At 45.0% G+C, this 23901-nt stretch overlaps 1 protein-coding gene across 9 annotated transcripts; it reads left to right on the plus strand.

Moving 5' to 3' along the window:
* Positions 1-8248: 8248 nt before the first annotated feature.
* bdnf (brain-derived neurotrophic factor) lies at positions 8249-22569 on the plus strand. 9 transcript variants are annotated; one of them, XM_015953361.3, is made up of 3 exons: positions 9019-9148; positions 9804-9922; positions 21519-22569. In XM_015953361.3, exon 3 carries the CDS (start codon positions 21540-21542, stop codon positions 22347-22349), a length of 810 nt encoding a protein of 269 aa, XP_015808847.3. In that variant the 5' UTR covers positions 9019-9148; positions 9804-9922; positions 21519-21539; the 3' UTR covers positions 22350-22569. The 9 variants fall into 9 exon arrangements, with proteins under 9 accessions (XP_015808841.1, XP_015808844.1, XP_015808847.3 ...); XM_015953360.3 differs by lacking the exon at positions 9019-9148 and adding an exon at positions 9224-9358; XM_015953355.3 differs by lacking the exons at positions 9019-9148; positions 9804-9922 and adding an exon at positions 8249-8455.
* Positions 22570-23901: the final 1332 nt, after the last annotated feature.

Below are 23901 nucleotides of genomic sequence, written 5' to 3' on the forward strand. Positions count from 1 at the left end.
CTCTGCTCAGAATACAAACCACTTGTTCAGAGGCAACCTGTGACAAGAAGAACTGTCAGAAAATGGTCACAGGATGCTGGAGAAGCCCTGCAGAGTTGTTTTGAGACCACAGATTGGATGACTCTCTGCCAAGGATATGAAGAGGACATCAATGCCATGACTGGATGTGCCACTGACTACATAAACTTCTGTGTGGACAATATCATTCCCACCAGAACAGTGAGATGCTTCGCTAATAACAAACCCTGGATCACCAGTGAAATTAAGAATCTGCTAAATGAGAAAAAAGAGCCTTCAAGGAGGGAGACAGGGAATTATTGAGGAGTATACAGAAGCAACTGAAGATCAAGATCAGAGACAGCAAGGAGGCATACAGGAAGAAGCTGGAGAACAAACTACTGAGGAATAATATCAGAGATGTCTGGTCAGGGATGAAGAAGATCATAGGCTTCAATCAGAGGAAGGATTGCACAGATGGCAGCCTGGACACAGCCAGTGAACTGAACAAGTTCTGCAATAGGTTCAGTTCAGGAACAACCCCAGCATTCTCCTCACCTGTCCCCAGCCAATCAGACATCCCATCCTCCTCTGATCCAACATTTTCCTGTCACACGCCAGCTCTTTTGTCCTCTAACGCAGTCATGGACTCTTCTGGTTCTATAAATCTGTCTTCAACCAAGTCAGATGCTGCTGCCCCATTTACCTCCCCCTCCCACCTATCTGTCTCTAGAAGTCAGGTGAAGAGGCAGCTGGAGAGACTGAACAGGAACAAGGCTGCAGGTCCAGATGGTGTCAGCACCAGAGGACTGAAGGCCTGTGCAGAGCAGCTCTGTGGGATTCTGCAGCACCTCTTCAACCTCAGCCTGGCCCAGGAGAAGGTTCCAGTCCTGTGGAAGACATCCTGCCTTGTTCCAGTTCCAAAGAAAACTCGCCCATCAGTCAATGACGACTACAGACCGGTTGCCCTGACATCCCACATCATGAAGGTCCTGGAGAGACTCCTGTTGGTCCACCTGAATAAGCAAACTAGGACATATCAGGACCCGCTGCAGTTTGCTTATCGCCATGGAGTTGGAGTTGAAGATGCCATCATCCAGCTGCTTCAACCAATCCACTGTCATCTGGACAAAGCAGGCAGCACTGTCAGGGTCATTTTCTTTGATTTCTCCAGCGCATTTAACACAATCCAGCCTGATGTACTTTGCCAGAAACTCCAGAAGACACAGGTGGGGGCCTCAACTATCGCCTGGATTAAAGACTACCTGACAAACAGACCACAGATTGTGAGGCTGAAGATCTGCACATCAAACCAGGTGATCAGTAACATTGGAGCACCACAGGGGACTGTACTCTCACCATTCCTTTTCATCCTGTACACCTCAGACTTCCAGTACAAATCAGAGACCTGTCATCTACAGAAATACTCAGATGACTCTGCAGTTGTCGGGTGTATCAGAGATGGACAGGAAGCTGAGTACAGAGAGCTGGTGGAGCGCTTTGTGGCATGGTGTGGAAACAATCATCGGACCTTGAACGTGAACAAAACAAAGGAGATGATTTTAGACGTCAGAAGAAACAGGGTGGAGTCAAACACTGTTTCCATCATGGGAGAAGAAGTGGAGGTGGTTGAGGAATACAAATACCTTGGAGTTCACCTGGACAACAGACTGGACTGGAGAAAGAACAGCGAAGCCGTTTACAAGAAGGGACACAGAAAACTGCAGTTCTTGAGGATGCTTAGGTCCTTCAGTGTCTGTAGCAAGATGCTGCAGATCTTCTACAAGTCTGTTGTTGAGAGTGTAATCTCTTCAGCCATCGTCTGTTGGGGTAGCAGCATCAGAAGCAGGGACCTGAAAAGGCTCAACAGCCTAATAAAAAAGGCTAGTTCTGTTCTGGGGACGACTGTGGAACCGCTGGAGGAGATAATGCAAAGAAGGATTCTCCAGAGAATCAAGAAAATGATGGACAACCCTGAGCACTCTCTTCACAAGACTGCCCGACAACGGAAGAGTGTCTTCAGTCAGAGGCTTCTTCAGTTTGGCTGCAACACTGACCGCTACTGGAGATCCTTCCTGCCAACAGCCATTGTAATATACAACAACTCTTTAATGACTTGATTATTATTATTATTCTGAGCTACTACAGCAATCAATTTCCCTCTGGGATTAATAAAGTAGTTTTGAATTGAATTGAATACATGTGTGTCTAACTGTGCTGCCGACACGTGTAGTCAATTTTTAGTTAAAATTAAAATTTTCTGCCTAAAACTGTCAGTGTTGCACCGTTGTGAGCTAAAAACTCTGCACTGCATTTTAATTTAAATCTGCCGTCACTATTGGCTAAGAGGTACCCTAGAACGTTAGCTGGTACCATATGATGTCACAATGTCGTTGTGAGCCTGTGTGTATGTGTGTGTGTATTTGTCAGTGGCTCCGCCCTCTCGTTCTGCTAGGCAACAGCATTTGTTGCATTTTTCAAACAGGAAGTGGGAGTTGAAGAAGAATCTGGTAGGGGGTGACTTGCTCTTTAAGTTAAATCAAACACTTTTGTGATAGATCAGATCTCACATGAACCTAAATAGGACATTTTAAATCAGAGACTAATCGGGAATTCTGTTGAATGTAATAAATAAACAGTTTGGTAAAACATCACGACAGACTCCTGAATGAGTTTATCTATAATGTTTGATCCATCGAATTTCAGACCATATTAAACACTGACAGAAAATTTATTGAAGATGCTTTTTTTTGTAGAACGATCCTCATCAGTGGATAGATTTCTATCATAAAGTCAAGACTTGTGCTGATTTTAGACAAATTGTTAACAAAGTAGTTTAAAATTTTAAAACTTTTTGTGAAATTTTAGTTTGATCTAGTTTTTCTTTTTTCAGTTTTTTTTTTTGCTTCTTTTATTGATCTGAAACTATTTTTAACTATAAAGTAAAAAGTTCAAAAGGTGCAGCTGCTTGAGCTGAAGGATCCCATCATAACCTTTTATATGCTCAGCAGAGAGTGCAAAATATATATAATGACTTTAAAATATTTCTGTACAGTTTTAGATCCAGTCCTAAAAAAGTGGCCTAAATTATGGCCAACAAAGTAAAATAACTTTTAACTGTTTCAAAAGACAACAAAAGGATTAAAAACAAGAAAAAGGCCAAATTAGATTGAAATGGGGGGAAGGGAGAAACCGTATGTGAGGGTTTTTAAACCTCTGGAAAAGTAATTTATAAACCTGCAGTAATCTGTTTTCATCTACTTGTTTTTGCAGAATAATTGTCAGATTCTGTGATTCATTGTTTTTATTTCATGAATCACTCGTTGCTTCACGTTTGATCGTAAAACTGTCCGATTTAATGTGAGTTTAATTACTGGGATGAAACACTGCATGTTTGCTCAGACAAGGTGAATACAATAACTAACCATTGCACCTAAAACATTTTAGATATTCTTGTTTAAAAACAAAATTTCACCCCAGCTGGATCTCCGAAATTGGAAAGAAAAATAAAAAAACAGGAGGGTGTAAATAACACATGAGGCCAATAGGTGGTGAGACATTTGAAAATAACGGCACATCTGTATATTCCATTTCATTTCAATGATAAACATTGTTAGCATGTGGTTTAAAGGTGTGGTTCACTCATTTAATCAGTACATTTTATGTGGTCCCTAGTACGAATTAATGCCTTGTAAGTCGTACTCTGGGGAAAAAAGCTCAGATGTGCCTGTTTCAGGATGCAGAAGTCAGCTGGAGGAGAAAGTGGCTTCAGACGGCAGGATTTGCAGTCTTATTTCCTGATATTTGGACATCTCACCTCTGATTGGCTAACAGCAGCGTGATTCTACCACTCACTCTGCGCTGCAACGTTGATGTTTTATCGCCACAAATAACACAAGCCTGGAGGAGTTCTGCTGTGTGGTGGAGATGTCGATGCTAACAGTTAGCATCTGCTAGTCAAGACGTTCTCTGATGTTTCCTGGATGTTAAACCAACAACAGCCTTCCCTGTCGTGAGTCAGGATGGGTGAGCCCATGAATGTTAAGTGACGTAGATCTGTCAAGACGTTCAAATCCTAGAGTTTCACCGGTTAATTTCGATCAGAAGCTAATGCAGGAGAAAGGTGTAGGAGACTATTTTCATGTTCAGCCTGCATGAAAAACTCAGAGTGACCAATTATAATCAGAAGTAATCAATAAAAATGTGTTTTTCAGTGTTCCACACCTTTAATATCAACGAGATCAGAATGTTGCTGGTTAGCAGGCCAGCTAGCTACGCTCTAGCTAGCGCATGCGAACGTGGCAGCGTGCGTGCATAAAGTATGGTACCGCTTTGTTTCTTACACACTCTGAACGCTGAGATTCTTGTCGAATCGAGATGCAAAGTCTGTTTTCTAAAGTATCAGCGCTAGTCTGGACAGGCCATTAAGCTACCACTGTTTCACACTGCGGAGCACTTTCTGACCAGTTGGGACTTCAGTGACTCTGTGGAACAGCACCTTTGGCAGTTGCTCTGAAAGCAGAGTGCTGTGTTGCAGCTCAGGGATTTAAACTGCCAGCTTCCAAGTTACGAGCCTCCACCTCCTGTTCAGGCTTCCGCTGCTGTCTTTCATATCCGAGCCAGTAACGGAGCTAAAACTCTTGACCTCTACGTTCCTGGGTGCCCATAAGTGCTTAAGCAGATAAAGATTATTTCCCTCTCGTGGTTATTTTAGTATGGGGGTCAAGAGGGGGCTTTTACATAAAACGCCAAATGAAAAAAAAAAACAGTTTTGTTTCAGAGCTTGATAGCAGTTTGGGGAGGGATGCTGACTGTGACAGATTTTGTGTTTGAAATTGGCTTACGCTGGATTTTTCAGTAAGGTGTTTACACTGGCTGCTGGTTATAGTGGAAATCTATACACTGGCTATAGATTTTTTTTTGGCAAACATTGCTGTAATAATACTTACTTTTAAAAATGAGTCAACCTTCTCTTCCATATGGGAAGGAAGGAGCGTGGGGCCTCGGTGTCCACTTCAGAGATCCACAGCCTGTGTTGTGTTACTCCACCTCCGACAAAGTCAATGTCTGAGCTCAGTCTGCCACATGCATCCTGTTTGTGCAGCTGCAACCCTGTGGAATAACTTCCACACATCTGTAAGCTATAAGAAATAACCACACAGTTTCTCTTTATTGTCACAGTCAACTTTTCAGTCACTTTTTGCTCCATTCCAGTAGGTCTGGCTTCACGAGCCAGGGAAGCACACAGACGGGAATGAATATTACCGATCGAAGCCAATCAGTCTCGGCCCAAATGTGGACAAATGTATTGTTTCTTCTCTTTCTTCCAGGGTTCAGAGGGGAAACTGTGTGGCAGAGACGACCATGAAATGTGAGCATCTCTGGCAACGTGCGTTACGTGTATGTGCTGCGTTGAAGGTCAGTGCTTCCTGCTTCTGCCGTGCAGTCTTTGGACACGGAGGGGCTACACTTTTGCAGGGTTGCCATGCATGCAAAATTTCAGGTCACCACCACTGGGAACCATAAATGCCTTTGGCTAAGCAACAAGATGCAAATACATCTATTCAAATTTGCACCACTCCACACACAGCCAAGCTCACACGATCTCATCTCGAAGCAACAAGCTTCCGTCGTCTCAGTCGCAGTCCTGATCCGAGACAAGTTCACATCTAGTCACTCTCAGCGGTTGACCAAGACAGGGGGGCGTTCCAGATTGTTAAAGGCTAAACTTTTGTGCTTACCCTCCCTGTTCCGCTGTAGTTTGGCAGCCTCTCAGCGCGGTTGCAGGCCGTCTCACTGATGCAGTCATAAAGATTCTGGCAGACAGGCTGCATCCTCCACTCCAACGCTGTTGTGCATACAGAGGCCGGTCAGAAATAAGAGATCAATGCGCCCATATGTCACACCCAGAGCTACAGATTTCTGCCCCCAGGCTCTAAAGACGGAGTTTACGTAGTCACCTGGTGTTTAACGAGTGTGCGGTGGTGAGGGGAGGGCAGATGATTCTGTGTGCAGCAAAATCATCCAGAGTCTGAGTGATTTGGGGCTGCTGAGCTTCTGGGGCAACCCAAATATCCTTCATCCTGACACGGTCCGTGGCACTATACATAGAACGGCAAAATTAGCACAAACGCAGCGCTCGCCATCCGTGTGAAGTATGGTGGCAGCGGGGTGATTATTTACAGGCTGCGTTACTTTCTGAGGACCTGAGCTCTGAGTCATCAACCGAGCCTGATAATTAATTCCACACTCCAAATAAATATTACGAAGCTGCTCTACAGAATGACGGCTGTAAAGCAGGAAGCGCGGTGTCAACAGGGTGGTGTCACTGAGCTACTCCAACAGGGGCCAGTCAGTAATTACGCTTCATTGTTTTTGAGAAATCAGATTTTCACGTAGGATTAATCCCAACTTTTTAAACCCGGCAGTTTGTTTTCTTCCCAAATCCAATTTGTTTGAACGTCACCGGGGTGAGCGGTGGAGACAGGGAGGTGCAGCGGTTTGATTTACTGGCGCGTAATTGGACTACTTGTTTTGTGTTGGCTCTCTGTTGGTCCCGGTGCTCGACTTCCTGTAGATACAAGAGGTAAAGCGGGAGATACGCTGGGATCTGACAGTGAGAGATAGCCTGCTTCTATTTATAACAGCAGGTACTAGTAGCTGCTGACGTGGGGGCACACGTTATCAACATTTATGGAGCAAAGATTAAGACAAAGTGATGATGCACGCCGGCCAGCCGGGATCCGTGCACGCTTAATAGTTGTCATTAAGCCGCAGAGGAGGAGAAAAGCACTTATAGACCCAAAGTTTTCTGACGGTACTCTCTATTTTAATCATGATGGGGCCCAAATTTGATTATCAGAAGTAAACAGGAAAGTATGAAGACTCGATGTGTTAAAATGGCTTCAGCAGTGCTCTTTTGGTAGGTGACATTTGAGTTTTCAAGCTTTTATGAGCAGGAATCACAATCGGAAGGCAGGTTGTGCTTCACGAAACACAAAAAAGTGTCGTCAAAAGTTCATCTCGTACGTCTTCTAGCATCCAGGTGTTATCATTTTCATCTGGACGGGGAGAGTTAGGGTAACCCTAACCCGAAAGGCAGCTTGGGTTCGTGGTGGGATGGGGGGACGAGGTGATTGATCTGTGACCTGGCCCTCAGCCCTAAGATGGTCATTATGGTGAAGAGTGCGGGGGAGGGCATGGATAGTGGAAAAGAGACGAGCATGAGTCAGTAACAAAGTCTGCGAAAAGCTGTGGGAGCAGAGGAAGTGTTAACAACATCACAAGTAGGATCAAGTCGAGTTACCGCGTCAGAAAGCAAAAAGCCCGGAGAGTAGGACGGCGGCAGGAGCCCTGAGAGGTGACGGGTAAACGTTCATCCTGAGCTGGAATGTGTCACATCTCACTTTACATCCATGCTGCTTTATATTAGGAGCCTGTAACGAGTACCCCCCCCCCCCCCACACACACACACACACACACTCCCACAGGGAGTAAGTTCAAAGATAATAAGCCATGTGTGATTCTCGTGGTCCAGCACTTGTTGCCTGTGTGAAAGGCAGCATCTTCCTTGGCAAGCGATGATTACCAAATAAACAAAAGATGCCAATTTTATCTGATTATGCCATCTTGTGTTTCTCAAGCAGAAATGTAGTTTTGACTGAATCTGCAACAGGTTTGAGCCTCTAAAAAGTCCAAACCAGATTAGGATCAATTATTGTTGCCAAGAGAAAACTTGTGAATGTGTCAGAAGTTGTTACAAAGATAACGAGGCACGCTGACCAGAGAAATGTGCACCTTTGTCTCCATGGTGATAATAACTAAAGTCAAATCAGGTTGTGTGTGTGTGTGGGGGGGGGGGGGGGGGCTCCTTCTTTACACATCCTTCACAAGTCAGGGTGCCAGAGTGACAGGTCCGAGTGGCTTCTAGTTACCAAGAGCTCTTTGATGATCTGCAAGAAAAGTCCATAAGATCTGAGTTCGGTGCCACTCATTGTCTCCATGCTGCGCACACCCACAGGTTCCAGTGACGCAGCCCTTTGCTGCGTGATTCCCTTAAACCATGACCAAAAAAAGAAGAAAAAAGTGGCTCATATCATAAGAATGACACTTCTCTTACACACACGCTGAAAAGTTTGGGATGCTGACAAAGAGTCGGGCAAATATCACCTATTACTCACGTTACTTAGTACATTTGGGGCTTCACTTGCGAAGTGCAGCGCTTCGTCACTGCATAACAATCAGATGGCTGAGTGCTGGCAGAGCAACTGATGGAATTTTACTGAAAACAGATTTCGCCTTTGAACTTCCAGATATTCCTGATCGAAAATTCCCGACTTTTCCTGCTTTTGGAGGGACGTGGATTAACTTTCCTGGGGGGGCGGGGGCTATTTTTCTTTCTATTGATCGAAGGGGTGGAAGATTCAGAAAAAGATACTTCCAGCAGAAAATCGACAGCGTAAGTAAATAAATAAAAATAATATAAAAAAAGTGTCTGATCAATAAAATGTGGGAAATAAAAAAAGGGGGGGGCAGCAACAAGTTCCGTGAGAACTTGACACGCAGACATAGGGGCGTTGTAAGTGTTTGTTTTGTTAAGCTGTTTGGCGCATCGCTGGGGAGAAATCCAAATGACCAGTTGTGCGTAACAGGCCCGTGGCCCCGCGCCAAAATATGGAGTTACAAGGTCTGTGGCGCAAACGCGTGATTAAGTCCGAAGTTTTGCGCCTTTGGTGCGGATTTAAAGACTTTAGCGCAGTGAACGAGCGATCCACCTGGAACGCAACTATATCCTTGTAAATTTGCGCCGCCGTCGCTCGTTTCAATCACGTAAGACCCCTAATGGCGTTGTCCGGGCGAGGGTGTTACGTACATGTGCACAAGCTCTTGTGACAAGCCCCGGCTGCGGCTTGTTTATGTGTCTTAACTGTGGAAGGTGTTGCCTGAGAGAGTTTAAGCACGCCGATATTGCAAAGGGTTATTAGATTCATAAGTCAGCGAAGTGGTGGGCGATCTACTGAGCACAGCAGAAGTTCTCATATGATGACTTCAAACAAGACACGTTACCTACCAGCATCTGTTGGAGTGAGTGGATATTAAGACACTTCTATCTCCAGGACAGCGTAGGGGAGAGGAGGATATATAAAAAATGGTGAGTAGCAGATGGAAACACAGAAAAGAGGTGATTACAAGTAGAAATAGTCGTGCTTGGTGTTGGGTCTGGCTGCGCATTGCTGGAAGGGTTGGACTCTTACTTGACAAACTCGAGACCCATGTCTGCTGAGGCTGATGTTGACAGAGCTTGTGTGAAAAGGATTGTGTGGCATTTCTCTGCTCAGGATATGCCGGTTCAGTGAGAAGGGTAAGGAAATGTTTCATTGTGTCTGCGCGCAATGTGCGGATAGGCTGTTGTCACCGAGGGGCTTTATGTTTTATGCATGTCTGTATGCTCTCTCTTTTTTATTGAGTGCGCTTCCCATGTTTTAGAGAATAAAGCAACATGTGCCACTTACCTGTGACACCTGAGGAGAAACAGGGCTGCAGGATCAGCTGTAATCTGGCGTTAGGAGCGCTGTTCACAGTCAGTAACCGGCGTTAGGTGCTCTAATCTGGAAGGAAATGACCGACCAATATGTGATCAAATATTAACAGGACTGGTTTGGCAAGGGGTGGGAAAATACACGTGACAGGAGGGGGGAAGAAGCAGAGTTTAAAAACATAAAAATCAGTTTAAAGAGAGCACTCAGAGAAAAGTATAGACATTTCCTTGGCCCCTCATAGTTACCCTGGCTGTGTTATGCTTTCAGCACGTTGGACAGAGGCACCGGAGTCGTGCATGGACTAAAACGCCGAGTGGACGCCAACTCTCTTTCTCTCTTTTCCCAACCCCCCTTTGCCAAACCTGGGATTGTTTTTTCAACTTTTGGTAAGCTTATTCTGAGGAACCTTTTGGTCTGTTTAGAGGGAGAAAAAAACGGGGAAAAAACGGGGAAAATAAACAAAAGAGGAGGAATTAAGAAAACTGCGCTTGGCATTCTGAAAGCGAAAAGATCCTTTCCTGTGGTTTTTTTTTCTTCTCCGAGCGCTGTGAAAGTTGAAATGTTAGGGGCGTTTGGGCTTTTGCACACCACATTCTCGGTACCCCCCACACTGCGTTAAACTTTGGGACATGCAAGTCTTGGTCGCGGAGATCTAACCACGCACTCGTGGCTGTCAGCCCCTTGTAAAGGTAAGAGCACACGTCCATTGTTTTTACCATCTTCTCTTCCTCCTGTCGTCCTCACGAGCTTCTCCTGCCTTCCTCCCCTCATCTTCCTCCAACGAACTTCGGTTTTTAACAACTGACAGCATGCAGCCTCTTCGCTTTGGCGCCGTAATCACTCCGAAATCTTCCAGGTGACTCAGATCTTTTTTTTTCTCTCCTGAAATTAGGATTATATTTAGGGATGACTGGTGCGTGCTCGTTCAGGGGAGTGGGAGGCTTCAACTGGGACTCGGTTTTCGTGCGGGAAAAGGATTTTTTCCCGAAGCGTTTATGGAGTTCCCGAACACTGCCTGCTGCAACATAATTTGCGTAATCGTTGCGTTGTGCCTGATCATGCTCCCAATGTGGGATTTAAGACGCTGCAGTGATGCTTTCAGCACGAATCTATCTATCTATCTATCTATCTATCTATCTATCTATCTATCTATCTATCTATCTATCTATCTATCTATCTATCTATCTATCTATCTATCTATCTATCTATCTATCTATCTATCTATCATCTATCTATCTATCTATCTATCTATCTATCTATCTATCTATCTATCTATCTATCTATCTATCTATCTATCTATCTATCTGGATTTTTTTGTTTGGTCTGCTGCATTCATGTTTTGTCTTGATGTCAAACCCTCTGGATTTTGTTATCAACCAAAAATAGCCATACCCCCCCCCCCTTCTTAACCCCCCCCCCCCCCCAACCCAGTCATCGCCATCAAATCACTTGTGTTTTTACTACGACCGCTCCACGGTTTCATTCATAAGGTGCTTTTCACTTCGCCTGCTACCCTGCCCGCCTCCTCTTCTCTTTTCTTTTCTTTTCTTTGGTCCGTAGACATAGCTCTATGTCAGGCTAGTGAGTGATAAAAAGGAGTAAAAAAGGGAAAACGAAAGAATCAATGAAAAATGAAGGCGTAAACATGAAGGGATTAATTGCTTTTGCAGGAATCGGGCTTCCTTCAGCGTCACAGACCGCTACTTGATTTCCGCGTTTAGAGAAAAGAAAACATGGAAATGAAAAAAATATATACAACAAAGATGGGCGTGGTCAAAGTGCACTGACAGATGTTATGGCTGAACGTGATGCTGAGAGATAAGATGGCTTGGAAATGTTCAGGAAGCATCGTTCCGTCTCTCTCCCTCCCTCCCCTAAATTAAAGCACACGTGTGAGTTCTCTAAAGCAAGTGATGGTTTCTGAATTATTAGCACTACTTGATGACTTGTAGCCTCTAAAAAGCATCTGGCACCGATGCAGAAGCTGTGGATATTGTCTACCCCCCCCCCCCCTCTCTCTCTCTCTCTCTCTCTGTCTCTCTCTCTCTCTCTCCTTTCCCCCTCACCCCTTCCTCCCCCTCGCTCACTCATCTTCTTTTTCCTTTTTGGTCAAAGATATAAGATTTCTGATCTAAAACGAAACAACTGCATGGCAAAACAACAAGCAAGCGAAGAGAAAAGCCCCAACGCCCACTGACAGTCCCGTTTTAATCAAAACCTCCTCCTGCAGCCTCCCTTCAAAATAAATACAAATGCATCCAGTAAATTCGTGAGTGCGTTGAAATGTTGGGATTTTTCCGTCTTTTCTTTGCTCAGAGATGCGCAGATCGGATTTGTTTTTCTTTTATTATCAGACACTGAAACCAAAATAAATAATTTTACTAATAGGGCTGTGCGGACATTCATAAAAAAAACCCTTTTAATGACGTCGCAAACGTAATAATCACCTCCAGGCTTCAGATTCTCATAAAAACAGATAAATTATGTTCATTTGCGTTTTTAAAATGTCTTTTTTATTCACTACTAAACTGAATGCTTTTTATTTTAATAGCATCGCATTTTTTCTGCCATATGTGTTTATAATCTACCACTTTATCAGCAGAATGGTTATTTTCTGGCCATGTAGCAGTATTTTTAATTGTTTTTTTTTCCCACTGAGACGTGGGATTATGGTGGGCGTGGGCGTGTTGGGTGGAGGAGGAGGGATGAGCGGAGGCGGGTTAGGAGGGGTCTGTGGGGTGGCACGACACACTTTGTATGGATGAAGGTTTTTTTATAGCACTTTTCTGCAATGTACGTCAGCGGATCAGTCCATAAATGGGGCTGGGTGCGCTTGTGTGCGGGCGTGCACCCGCGTGCGCTCGCGCCTGCGTGCGTGCGTCTCCGCGCGTGCTATCTTTACCGAGAATCTCCCCTTTCTCTCTCCATCCCGCTCAGCTCTGCAGAGTTGAGGTGGGCGTCAATAACAAACCTGATGGTAGGTTTCACCGCAAAATAATAATATTATTAATAATAATAATAGTAATAATAAAAAGCAGATGGGGTTCTCTCGGTAGGCCTTGTTAGTTTAACGAAAAAAATGCACATAAATAAAAAAAATATCATTAAGCGTTAAATAATTTCAGCTGCTAATGTTTTTTCTCGTTTTTATGTATATAAACGTTGGCCTTGTTGCGTTTTTAATCCATCAGAAATAAACGTGCGGGGATTTTTTTTAATCTAATTTGATGAAAGTCGGAACGTGATGGTCCACGTTGCCTTTTCATTCATGAAAAGCCGCTTTAATCCGTGGCGATGTCTCATACAAATAATAAATAGGATATTGATTATTTTGGGCGGAAATCTCGGCTCAAGGCTAAGCGGACGTCACGATATATTTAGAGCTAAAATTAATCATCTTAATCACTATGGAAATGTGGGCTCCGCCGCCCTCCGCCGCGGTCGCTCCTGCTTTAGTCACCGCGCCATCATCTTCATCAGTCGCACCTTCATCCGGTTAACGAGCTCGCTCAGACAAGTTCTGGCAGGAACCTCTTCTTTTTTTGTTGCATCTTTAATTATCGTCATTCAGCGGCGTGATGGTGGCGACGGAGCCCACGAGCTGTTATTAATACAGTAGACCACTGCGGTGTGTGTGTGTGTGTGTGTGTGTGTGTGTGTGTGTGTGTGTGTGTGTGTGTGTGTGTGTGTGTGTGTGTGTGTGTGTGTGTGTGTATTTCCCAGCATTGGAACATGCAGCACTGAAATGAGAAACTTCTGTTGTGTGTGTGTGTGTGTGTGTGTGTGTGTGTGTGTGTGTGTGTGTGTGTGTGTGTGTGTGTGTGTGTGTGTTTAGCCACAAAAACTAAAATTGATTTAATTTTTCATGAATTTAAATCATAAAGTAAATTAATGATTTGGTGACATCTTAGGCTGTCTGGTTCACGGTGAGACTGACAAATTGTCTAAATTTCAAGAGAATTAGTTTGTTTTGTTTGGTAATTGGGGGTAGCTTTATGGCAGGACTGGTGTGTTTTTGGTGGGACTTGGCAGGCTGGAGTGATTTGCAGTGACGGCCTACAGAGGTGTAGTGCATCACCTGCATGAGGATGTGCGGGGAGGGAGGGAGGGATGGTGGGTATGAGGCTTAGAAAACTGGTCTGCTGTGGCTGTCTCATGATTACATTAAAGGTTATTGTCATCACAGGAGGGATGACATTAGCTCTTCGCTCAGTATCCCATTAAAAGTGCGGTCTACGCTGACTTTACCAGTTTGTCACTTCTTCCAGCTCACTCTCCACTCCTTTGACGTCAGCCGGTCTTGTACAAAACGTTTTCCCAGTTGACGTGTTTTGCTCCTTGAGCAGGAATGCAATTCCTATTTGATCAAAATACCCCCATCGCCTCCCTTTATCCCCAGTGAAAATGACATTTCACAAAATGTCATTTCGCCCATGTTACACAGCTCCTCTCTTGCACAAGGAGGCATAATTCTACTTGCTTTGCGGCCCCGTCAGTGTCATGCTGCCATTTCTTAAAGAGATTTGAAAGGTTATACAAGTGTGCCTCGTGTTGTCAGCATGGTTCTCCCTCCTGCTGCACCAACAGGGCAGGAGGATGTGAAGAGGGGACAACACGGCCGAACCTGACACCTCAAACCTGCAGACATTTTTCCTTGGAACGCCCACGAAGTGAGGAAGTCATTCTAGGAAGTCAGGGTGGAGAAATCTTAAACCTTAAACAAGTCTTACACCTGGTTTCAGGTGAAGCAGTGGTGGGGTTTTCAGAGCGATGCCCCGTTGCATCACACCAAGCCAAGGCTGGAAAATGTGCTCGTGGTTTCTTTATTTCAGATGTTTTAATCATTTCATTCACAAGTTTAGCCACTGGAATCCGAGTCATGCAGAAGACTTGAAACCTTTATTTGTGCTGCATTTGCAGAAATGAAAGAGGGAGGCCATGTTGTTGTTGTTTTGCTCTTTTAACGAGATGCCGAGTGATTTATTTATGAATTACTTGTTTGGAACAGCCCCTTCATGCAGTGTGCATTTTTATTATACTCTTTGGAGTCATGTCGCTCAGTGATTGCTGATGCAACTCTTTGTCATCCAGAGTTTGCCCTCACCTCCTGTGAGCCTTCAGGGAGGGCTATATCTATCTTGGCATGTCCCCGGGTGTGTTGGAGGTGGGAGTGACTCATTAAGCAGGTGTGAGCATCCACTCCCGTACTGCTGCATTGCCAAACGAGAAGAGCTCTCCAGCTCTTGAGCACACGCAGAGAAGAATCACGATGGCAATCCAGCAACCACATCACAATAAATCTTTGCTCTGGACCAGGTCCAAGTCGGGGGGGCTTGCTCTCATGTTCATCAGAGGTGGAACTTCTTAAACGTTCACTAGAGCGGACGGGGCTTCTTTATTTGGATCCAGTTTACGAAGGGAATGAATTGTTCCCAGTTTGTTCCAGACGAAGGGAGTGTCCAGCAGCATAGCCTGTCTCATTGTCTCAGTGTTTACTGTTTGACCAGGTTTGTTTGGGTTGGTGATGAAACCAGTGAAACATGGTCCTGCTTGGGGAGGATGGAGCCAGAAAGTTTAGAAAAGGGCCAGCAATGGTGGCCCCAAATTAAACGGAATTGAATGAGTTATAAAGGAGATTTTTTAGTCTCGTTCATCATCACACTCTGGTGAAATGACGTCTCCGCATGTGACCCATCCTCGAGGTGCGCGACGAGCTGCGTCTGCATTCAGGAACTATTTGGTGGTTTATCCCCTCAATCCAACCCCTTAAAGCTGAGTGTCAAGCAGGGAGGGATATGAACCCTGATCATAGGCCACAGAGAAAGTTGCATAATAATGACGTCTAATTATAATAAGCATTAGTCCTTTAATGAAGGCCTACTTAGGGTTATTTAACTTGACAGAAGGGGTGGCCATCCCCCCTCTGACTCCCCTTTGGTGGTGCCACTGTCTTTTAAAGTCCTAGAAATAGTCATTTTTAGAGCTGACACTTAAATTTCAGAAGTTAGGAAAGTGAGTCATGCTGGCACAAGATATTTTATTCCTGATTTGGACACAAAAAATCAATAAAAGGTGGATTTAAAGCTGAAAATAGTCCCCATATATAGATAAATGGAGGAGTTCTTTTTTTCTCAGGCTCTTCTGTGTGTGCAGATCCTTACAAGAACTGCTTATTTTAACCATCTGAATATCTAATTTTACACAAACAGGCCATCCAGTGGATCACGACTTTGGTGGAGACGCGCGCTGTTACGCAAAAGCTTTGAAAAAAAGAAAAGCACACCTCCCCTCTGCTGGCTGAGAAAAAAGAGGAGAGGAGAGCCTTCGCTTTTGTTTTGCACAATATTATCAGACATTGTGGTGCGTGTGCGGGCTGCGCAGTATGCGGACAAACAGAGGCACGTATAACGCATGCTGGGAGCGCCTCTGGGCTGTTTAGACAGTCAGCCAGCGGCAGGTCACATGTTGCAGCGTCACCGTGTAGTAAAGTTACTGTAGTTGGAAAGAGGCTCCTCATTTCTGTCTCTCTCTCCATCCCGTGTGCTGCTGCGGCTGCGGCGGCGGCGTTCCGGCAAAAGGCGACAACTTCACTCTCAGACGATCTCCAAACGAGCCGCGCAGCCATCATGGGAGTGCATTACCTCAGCAGCCGTGCAATTTCCACCATCAATAATTTAATCTATTTGCTCCAAAGCTGAAGAGACATCCTGAAGCTTCTGTCGGGAGAGCGCAGAGAGGAAACAAAAACACACACCGCGCTTTAAGTAAATTACTCAGGGAGTTGTCCAACACATCCCCCAGATGACACCACTGTCCTGTTGAATGGTCTGTTTTACGACTGGGCAGTAAAAGGTAGGCTGCGACTTTGTTTCATTCTGGCGACAATAGAGATGTTTGAAGCACTTTGGAATTTGTTTGATTCTCTTAAATGTGGAATGTAACCGGTGTTTATTCAGAAGTGTGTGTGTGTGTGTGGGGGGGGGGGGGGGGTCTGAAAGTAGCTCGATGCAGACCCGTTCTTCTGCGAACAGCCCGAGAGGAGACATGAGTAACCTTATCCTCCCGTTCATTAATAAAAAACGCACTTATTATGTTGATTGGGTTTCAAGCCGAGGAGCTCAGGAGATGTAACCTCATGAAAAATGAAGGATAGGAAACTGTTGTTTCACTACTGTGCGACACGAAAACTATTTAAGTCGGTTTTAATCGCAGGCAACCACGCGTCCGTGCGTAAATACGCACACCCTTAGCCGCTTTTTTTGTTGCCCTTTAATAGTTAAAAAAAATCTCCAATAAAAGTCCTCCTCTCTTAGTGTTTGTGTATTTATTAGTGCCCTCCCCCTGCTGAGCAAAAGAAGAAAAAAGAAAAAGAATAAATTTCTGATTGTTTTCTGTCGTTGTTTCTGGAGAGGAAAAACAAAACTCATTAAGACTTTATGGGTCACCCGAGACCCACACGCTCAACTGCGGCCAACTTAAACTGTTGGCTTTAGTGTTGAGTTACTTCACGACATAAACAGAAAACCAATAAAATGGATGTATTTCTGATAGCTTTGTGGAAAAAAAGAGAGTGGGTTTACCACCACCGCAGAAGGGTGCGCAATTAGAACGAATGTCGAAGAAGGAATGCGCCAAAAATGTCAGTTAATCCTATCTATCTATCTATCTATCTATCTATCTATCTATCTATCTATCTATCTATCTATCTATCTATCTATCTATCTATCTATCTATCTATCTATCTATCTATCTATCTATCTATCTATCTAATCTATCTATCTATCTATCTATCTATCTATATCTAGGTGGTAAATATCTATATCTAGGTGGTAAAATAGAGGGTGGAAGAACTATTCCACGGTCTCGTGCGCCCTCTAGCGTTAGCTCTATGGAACCGCAGCGTTGTCACCCTGGAGCAGAAGGCCTCTTGTTTTTAGTGGTTGAGTTTTATTGTTCAAGGCTTAAAATGAATTATGGATTTCTTCACAAAGCTTCCACCAGGAAGCCGTGTGCATTAACACATAAAGTGGATCGATTATTCTGCCTCATGCAAGAGTAACTTTGGACAGTATGCATCAAATTCTGTCCACTGCACAGAGGGGGAGGGAGGTGGCGACTCGTTGGGGGTAATCACTCCTGGGCCAGCCTCTAGGCCAGTTGTAGTTTGTGGCGATGCGCATCTATAAGTAATTGGGCTCTGAAGCTTGTTTCTGATTGGAAACATGGCTTCAGCTTCCACACATGTCTGCCATTAGTGCAGACAACTCTTTTAAGTCAACGTGCTTGTCTCTCTTTTAAAGCGCTGCATTGTGGTTATGAGGGCTGATACTATTTGTTGTTTTTCTTCCCCCCAAAGTGAGCGTTTGGAAACGTGTGCTGAGCGTGTCGAGCGTGACTAAACATGCAGCTAGGTAAATAGTTCAAGCCACCGTGGTTCTGGAGGAATTAAACAATGATGGATGCCCACGTGGGAGCAGTGGTGGAGGCAGAGAGTAAAAGATGCACCTTTTTTCTGTTCAGATACGCGGACACGCTTCGCTCTTTCATCTCTGCTGCTGGTGTTGTGCTCCTTTGTAACGGCGTATTGAGATATCGTGCATGCAGTCGGTAAAGATGGAGCCACAAAGCGTGCTGACATGTGCAGAGAGGCTGGGGGGATGTTACTGAATGTGCTGTAATACTAGTCTTACTAGCACTTTCATGCTTTAGAGAAACTTTTCAGCAACTGTCAAAAGAGGCATTTATCACTTTAATCCCCACCTGGCACAAAGAATAACTGCGAGGGTAAGTTACACGTCCTTGTTCTGCAGCCGAGCTCTCCACGCAGAGGAACAGGTGGTCATCCAGAGAGATGTCAAAGCCAAACAGTAGCTGGAGTCCAAACACTCACCTGCTGCAGCCATTGTTCAGGCTCTGTGTGTTGTCATGGACAGAGGCATGTTTGAGCAGCAGCTTTATTTCCCTCTGCTTTGTGTTGCTAGTGCCTCGTTTAGAAGCTGAAACTTGACTTTTCGTGGTGCCCCCCAGAAAAGTTTCAAAAAGGTGGCCATGGGGCCAGGAAAAACTTTGGAGGTGGCGCACCGAATTGATCCTTGTGGTAGGAAAGTTTAGCCTGTAGTGATGCAATAAATGCTCCTTATTCGTTTTCATTAAAAAACAACAACATTAATATGACTTATTAAAGAACACTTGTCTTCCCTGTGTGTGGACAGTGGCCATGGCCACCTCTTGGGGGCGCCACTGTTGACTTCACCTGGATTTTAGAATGAAATTTCTGCTTGATTCACTTCGGTTTAAAGGACTTTACTCACCAGCATCTCATCCAGAAACCCCCAGAAGTAGATTTTTTATCATCTGCCTGGATTCATTATTCATGCTCAGCATGTTAACACTCAAACCATTTTGTCTTTATTGTCAAATCCACATAAAACATTCCCTCTCTTGGATGAGCAAACCAAGCATTTGTCACATGCGTGGATGCGGGGCGCGGATTCTCCGCCGGTCCCTCGGCGATGAAATGATTCACTGGTTTTATCGCGTTTTAACAGGATGTTGATTGAGAGCATGAGCCACATTGATTGTCCTGATGGAAACAGGAAATAACAAAGATAGAAATAAAATCATCTGTTGTTCCCGGTGTGAGGGTACCCGGGGGAGCAGCAGGCAATTGCGCACCGTTGAGTGGCATTACCCCCGGCAACCTCCTCCCCTCCATCCTCTCTCTCCCCTTTGGAGACCTGGAAGAGACGTCATCTGTGGTTGTTATGCTGCGAAATGACGCCGGCGCTCTCCCCACCCCCTGCTACTGCAACATTACCCCTGTGGTCTGTTACGGAAGATGCAGCACTCCTCGTCTGCACCATTTCCAGCATGAAGTTTGACGCCTAACAGTAATCAGCCCTCTGCCGTCACTTCCCTCATGTGGAAGTGGAACCAATTGGTGCAGATAATAATATCAGCCTAAATGCATCCTACACATAAAGCTCGTGACTGGCCTCCGTCCCGTAAACCGACATGGATGTCTGTGCTGGGAAGGATGACTGAAGAACCAACACCTCATCTGAGGGATGAGAGGGATTCACCGAACATCTTCAAGGATCATTTAGATAATGAGCTCTTCATTGGCCTTTGCCCTTATAGTTGTTTTAGTTGGTGAGAGGAAAAATACCCTCCGTCCCTTCTCATAGAAACACACACACACACACACACACACAAGCCCCTCCCCATGCCCTCCCTCTAACACACGCACTCACACACTCTGGAATAGCGCGTCACTGAGCTCAGGGAGTGAGTGGCTCATTAAGAAGAAGGATGTGATATTCTGAATTGAGACTGTGAGACTCCCAGCACGTCTATTTTTAGCTGAGATCTCTCTACGGCGCTCACCGTGGAGTCGGTTAATTGCAGCCCCAGCCCCAGATACCAATTAAGAGTGAAACAAATGCTTTTAAGGTGCGGTTTCGCTCCTCCCTGCTGGAGAAGGTCCTCGTGCCCATCCTTAGTGGAGACAGGAGCGTGTTGGCTCGGCGTTTTTTCCTGAATCAGGTTCGGGACATGCGGATTGCAGTCAAAGCCTCAGCCGGGCTATTTTTAAATAAGCCCCCGTGGAAAGCAAGATCTAGATTTTTTTCTCTAGGGTTGCTTTTATGTCTCTGGCTGTTGGATGTCCACCAGTTCAATGATTTGTGAATCTTAGAGCTCCTCGGAGGTAAGGGATGCAAATGTGCCCAGGCGATGCAACGATGAGGACGTATGTTCAGCCTTTTAGCAACACCTGGCTCCCTGCAGCTTTTCTCTTTAACCCTGGCAGCACTCTGCTCGTTTCCTGAGCTGCCCTCCTCAGCCGTGTGGGCTTGACACGGTGCAGGAAAAGGATGAAGCATCCATTTTTGTCATACAGCTTCCTCGTGACATCCTGTTAATTTATCTGGCTCTGCACTTGCCGGTCACCTGCCAAAAGCAAACAGCTTCTCTTAACAAACAGACCCCCAGGTCTCCATTCATGATCACGAGGTCCAGAGAGAGGACCGGTCCTGCAGCACGGACCAGTTTGTTGGTCATATAACCAACACTGCAGCGCTGCTGTTTACCAGCATCACTGGAAACGCAATATTTACCACTCAGAAGTCACTTTGACAGCTTTCTGAGGGGAATGAACTCTTTGGTTTTCCAGTTCACTGTTGGTCCGTTTTATTGTTATCTGACTTTTTTTGAAAAAAAGGACAAAAATCTAAACTTTCTGTTGGAGCTTCAACATGAAACTGTGATACGAGTGACTACTGCAATAATGGTATCAGTTACAAATCAATCATTTCCTGACTTTTCCCAGTGCCTTCTGTTTTCCCAACCCTCTGCACGTGCTGCAGCACTTTGTCCAACATGGTCTGAATCATCTGTGGGCATGTAGGGAGACCGTGAGATTGACTCTGCGATGACAACGAACTGTCAGCGCAGCCCTGATTCCTGGGGCTTTTAAAACCAGATGCAGCCAGCAACGCAGAGCAGGACGAATGATGGGTTTGGCCATTAAAAAAACTGCACGTGTCTGCACACACTGTCAACACACCAGTTCATGAATAATCGCACGCCTGTGAGGACGTTTCAGCGTCCATGTGTGTAATCTCATCTTTAGGAATAAGCAGTCTCGCTGATGCCCAGCACAGCTTTTGTGTTTTGCTGCCAACAAATAGAAATCTAAGCCAGACCTGACATGGATCACAGTTTGCAAACAATTTGAAAACACTGATGGCGACACGGTGCCAACATCAGTTTGACAAAAACATGCTGTGGTTATTCAGAAGCTCTCGTTTTATTTGGTGTGCAAACAAAGAGCGGTGGGCGTAAAAAGTGAAAAAGGCGAGGAGGAGCGGAGGCTTGCGTGATGCATTGTGGGTTAAGGATGAGCCAACTTGTTTAAAATGCCCGTTGACTAACCGTCTTCTTCTTTCTCTTCCTTCTTTTCTCTCCATCTCCCCCCTCCAGTTCCACCAGGTTAGAAGAGTGATGACCATCCTGTTCCTTACTATGGTTATTTCATACTTCAGTTGCATGAGAGCTGCGCCCCTGAGAGACGCCCCGGGCATTCGGGGCCATCGGACGGAAGGCTACTTGGGCGCTGCTGCGACGACCGCTCGAGGCCACGGGACTCTGCAGAGTGGCGGCGGGCCGGGCCAGCACGGCGAGCTGCCCTCGCTCACAGACACGTTCGAGCAGGTGATCGAGGAGCTGCTGGAGGTGGAGGGAGAGGCCGCACAGCTGGGACAGGGGTCTGACAAGAGCCAGGGAGGCGGGGGCCCGTTGCCCGTGGTCACCACAGAGAACAAGGATGTCGACCTGTACAACTCGCGGGTGATGATCAGCAACCAAGTGCCTTTGGAGCCGCCGTTGCTCTTTCTTCTGGAGGAATACAAAAACTATCTGGATGCTGCAAACATGTCCATGAGGGTGAGGCGACACTCCGACCCCTCACGGCGTGGAGAGCTGAGTGTGTGTGACAGTATTAGCCAGTGGGTGACAGCTGTGGATAAAAAGACGGCAATAGACATGTCCGGGCAGACAGTTACCGTCATGGAAAAGGTCCCTGTCCCCAATGGCCAGCTGAAGCAATACTTTTATGAGACCAAATGCAACCCCATGGGGTACACAAAGGACGGCTGCAGAGGAATAGACAAGCGGCATTATAACTCCCAATGCAGGACAACCCAGTCCTACGTGCGAGCGCTCACCATGGATAGCAAAAAGAAGATTGGCTGGCGGTTTATAAGGATAGACACTTCATGTGTATGCACATTGACCATTAAAAGAGGGAGATAGTGTATAAAATGTATAGATTTTATTGAAGAGTTTAAAAAAGAGAATAAAGAGAAAATATCTATTTGTATATATACATAACAGGGTAAATTATTCCGTCAAATGAAAAATTTTATGGACTGCATGTAAAAAAAGATGAAGTTTCTACAGTAAAGTGATATTACAGTCTATTTATTGAACATATTCATGACCTTGTAAACAATTAAAAAAATCTGATCAGTCATTTGCGCCCAGTTTAAATTACTATGACACATAAATCAAGACATTGTGATTTGTTTACGTTGCCAAGAATTACAAAAAAAAATGAAGGAAAAAAATAAAGGAAACAGGCAAAGGAACGAGAGGACAGTTCCATCTTCAAAGGCTTGCATGCTGCTTCAATTGTGAATTGAGAAATTCTCAACTTCCCCCAAAAAAATAAAGGAAAAAGGAAAATATGCTGACCAAAAAAAAAAGAAGAAAAAACAACAACATTCCGTTTACATATTCAACAGAAGACGTCTCCTCTCGAGTAATTTATCTGTTTACTGTTCTAAACTTCTCAAGGTCATGTTGGAAATACATACTATGTCAAGGTGCTGTTGTCAAAGCTTTGCTGTTTATTTTTTTATCCCCACCAGAGAATAAGATATATTTAAAGAGCTTATATATATATATATATAGTCATTGACATGTTTCTGGGTTAATATTATTCATTTTGTATGTTGTGAAGTTGTTTGCAATATTAAACTGAAATATTTGAAGAAATAAAAATGACTATAGGCAACTGAAAAACCTAAATCCATGTCGATAAAGTTTAATCAACGCATTTTTAGGCCGCCTGACTCCGCTTGTCCGGAGTTAAAGTCTCATACTCACCTTCACACACTGGTGAAATTACATGTTCGTATTTAACCCGTCCCCGTGGTGAGCTGCAGCGGTGGCTGCTCTCAGGAACTATTTAGTGGTTTAACCCCCCCCCCCCCCCCCATTCCAACCCCTTAAAGCTGAGTGTCAAGCAGGGAGGCATTGGGTCCCATTTTGAAAGTCTTTGGTACGACCCAACCGGGATTCGAGCCCCGATCTCCCAGAGCGGACACTTAATTCAATTAGGCCTCTGAGAAGGTAGAAGCAGGCGCATGATGGAGACGTGCAAGCGTGGAAAACCCGACGTGTTTCTGACACACACGACAGATATGAACTGCATCACATTTGAGAAACGTCGGTGAAGTTGCTCGGTTGGTTTTGGGGGCTGCGGGATCATCAGCAAACACCATCGGTGGGTGGGAAGGATGCCACTCTTGAAGTTAATGAGAAGATAAAAAGTTTGGAAAATGCCCCCAAACCACCGCCTGCTTCCCACCGGCACAACGACCTGAGCTCTGACACTTTTTTTTTATTTACATGCCAAAGTTTGGAGATTTACCTGATGATAATAACCCGCTGGAGTGATGTTTCACAATTACAAGAACTCGACATCAGAAGGAGCGTGCCTACATGTTCAAGTGCAGGCTAGTTGGGTACACATCAGGCGTGCCCGAGTTTGACAGTGATGGATCCAACCACCCATACATCT

The sequence above is a fragment of the Nothobranchius furzeri genome, chromosome 9 (assembly GCF_043380555.1).
Source record: "Nothobranchius furzeri strain GRZ-AD chromosome 9, NfurGRZ-RIMD1, whole genome shotgun sequence".
Classification (NCBI taxonomy): Eukaryota; Metazoa; Chordata; class Actinopteri; order Cyprinodontiformes; family Nothobranchiidae; genus Nothobranchius; species Nothobranchius furzeri.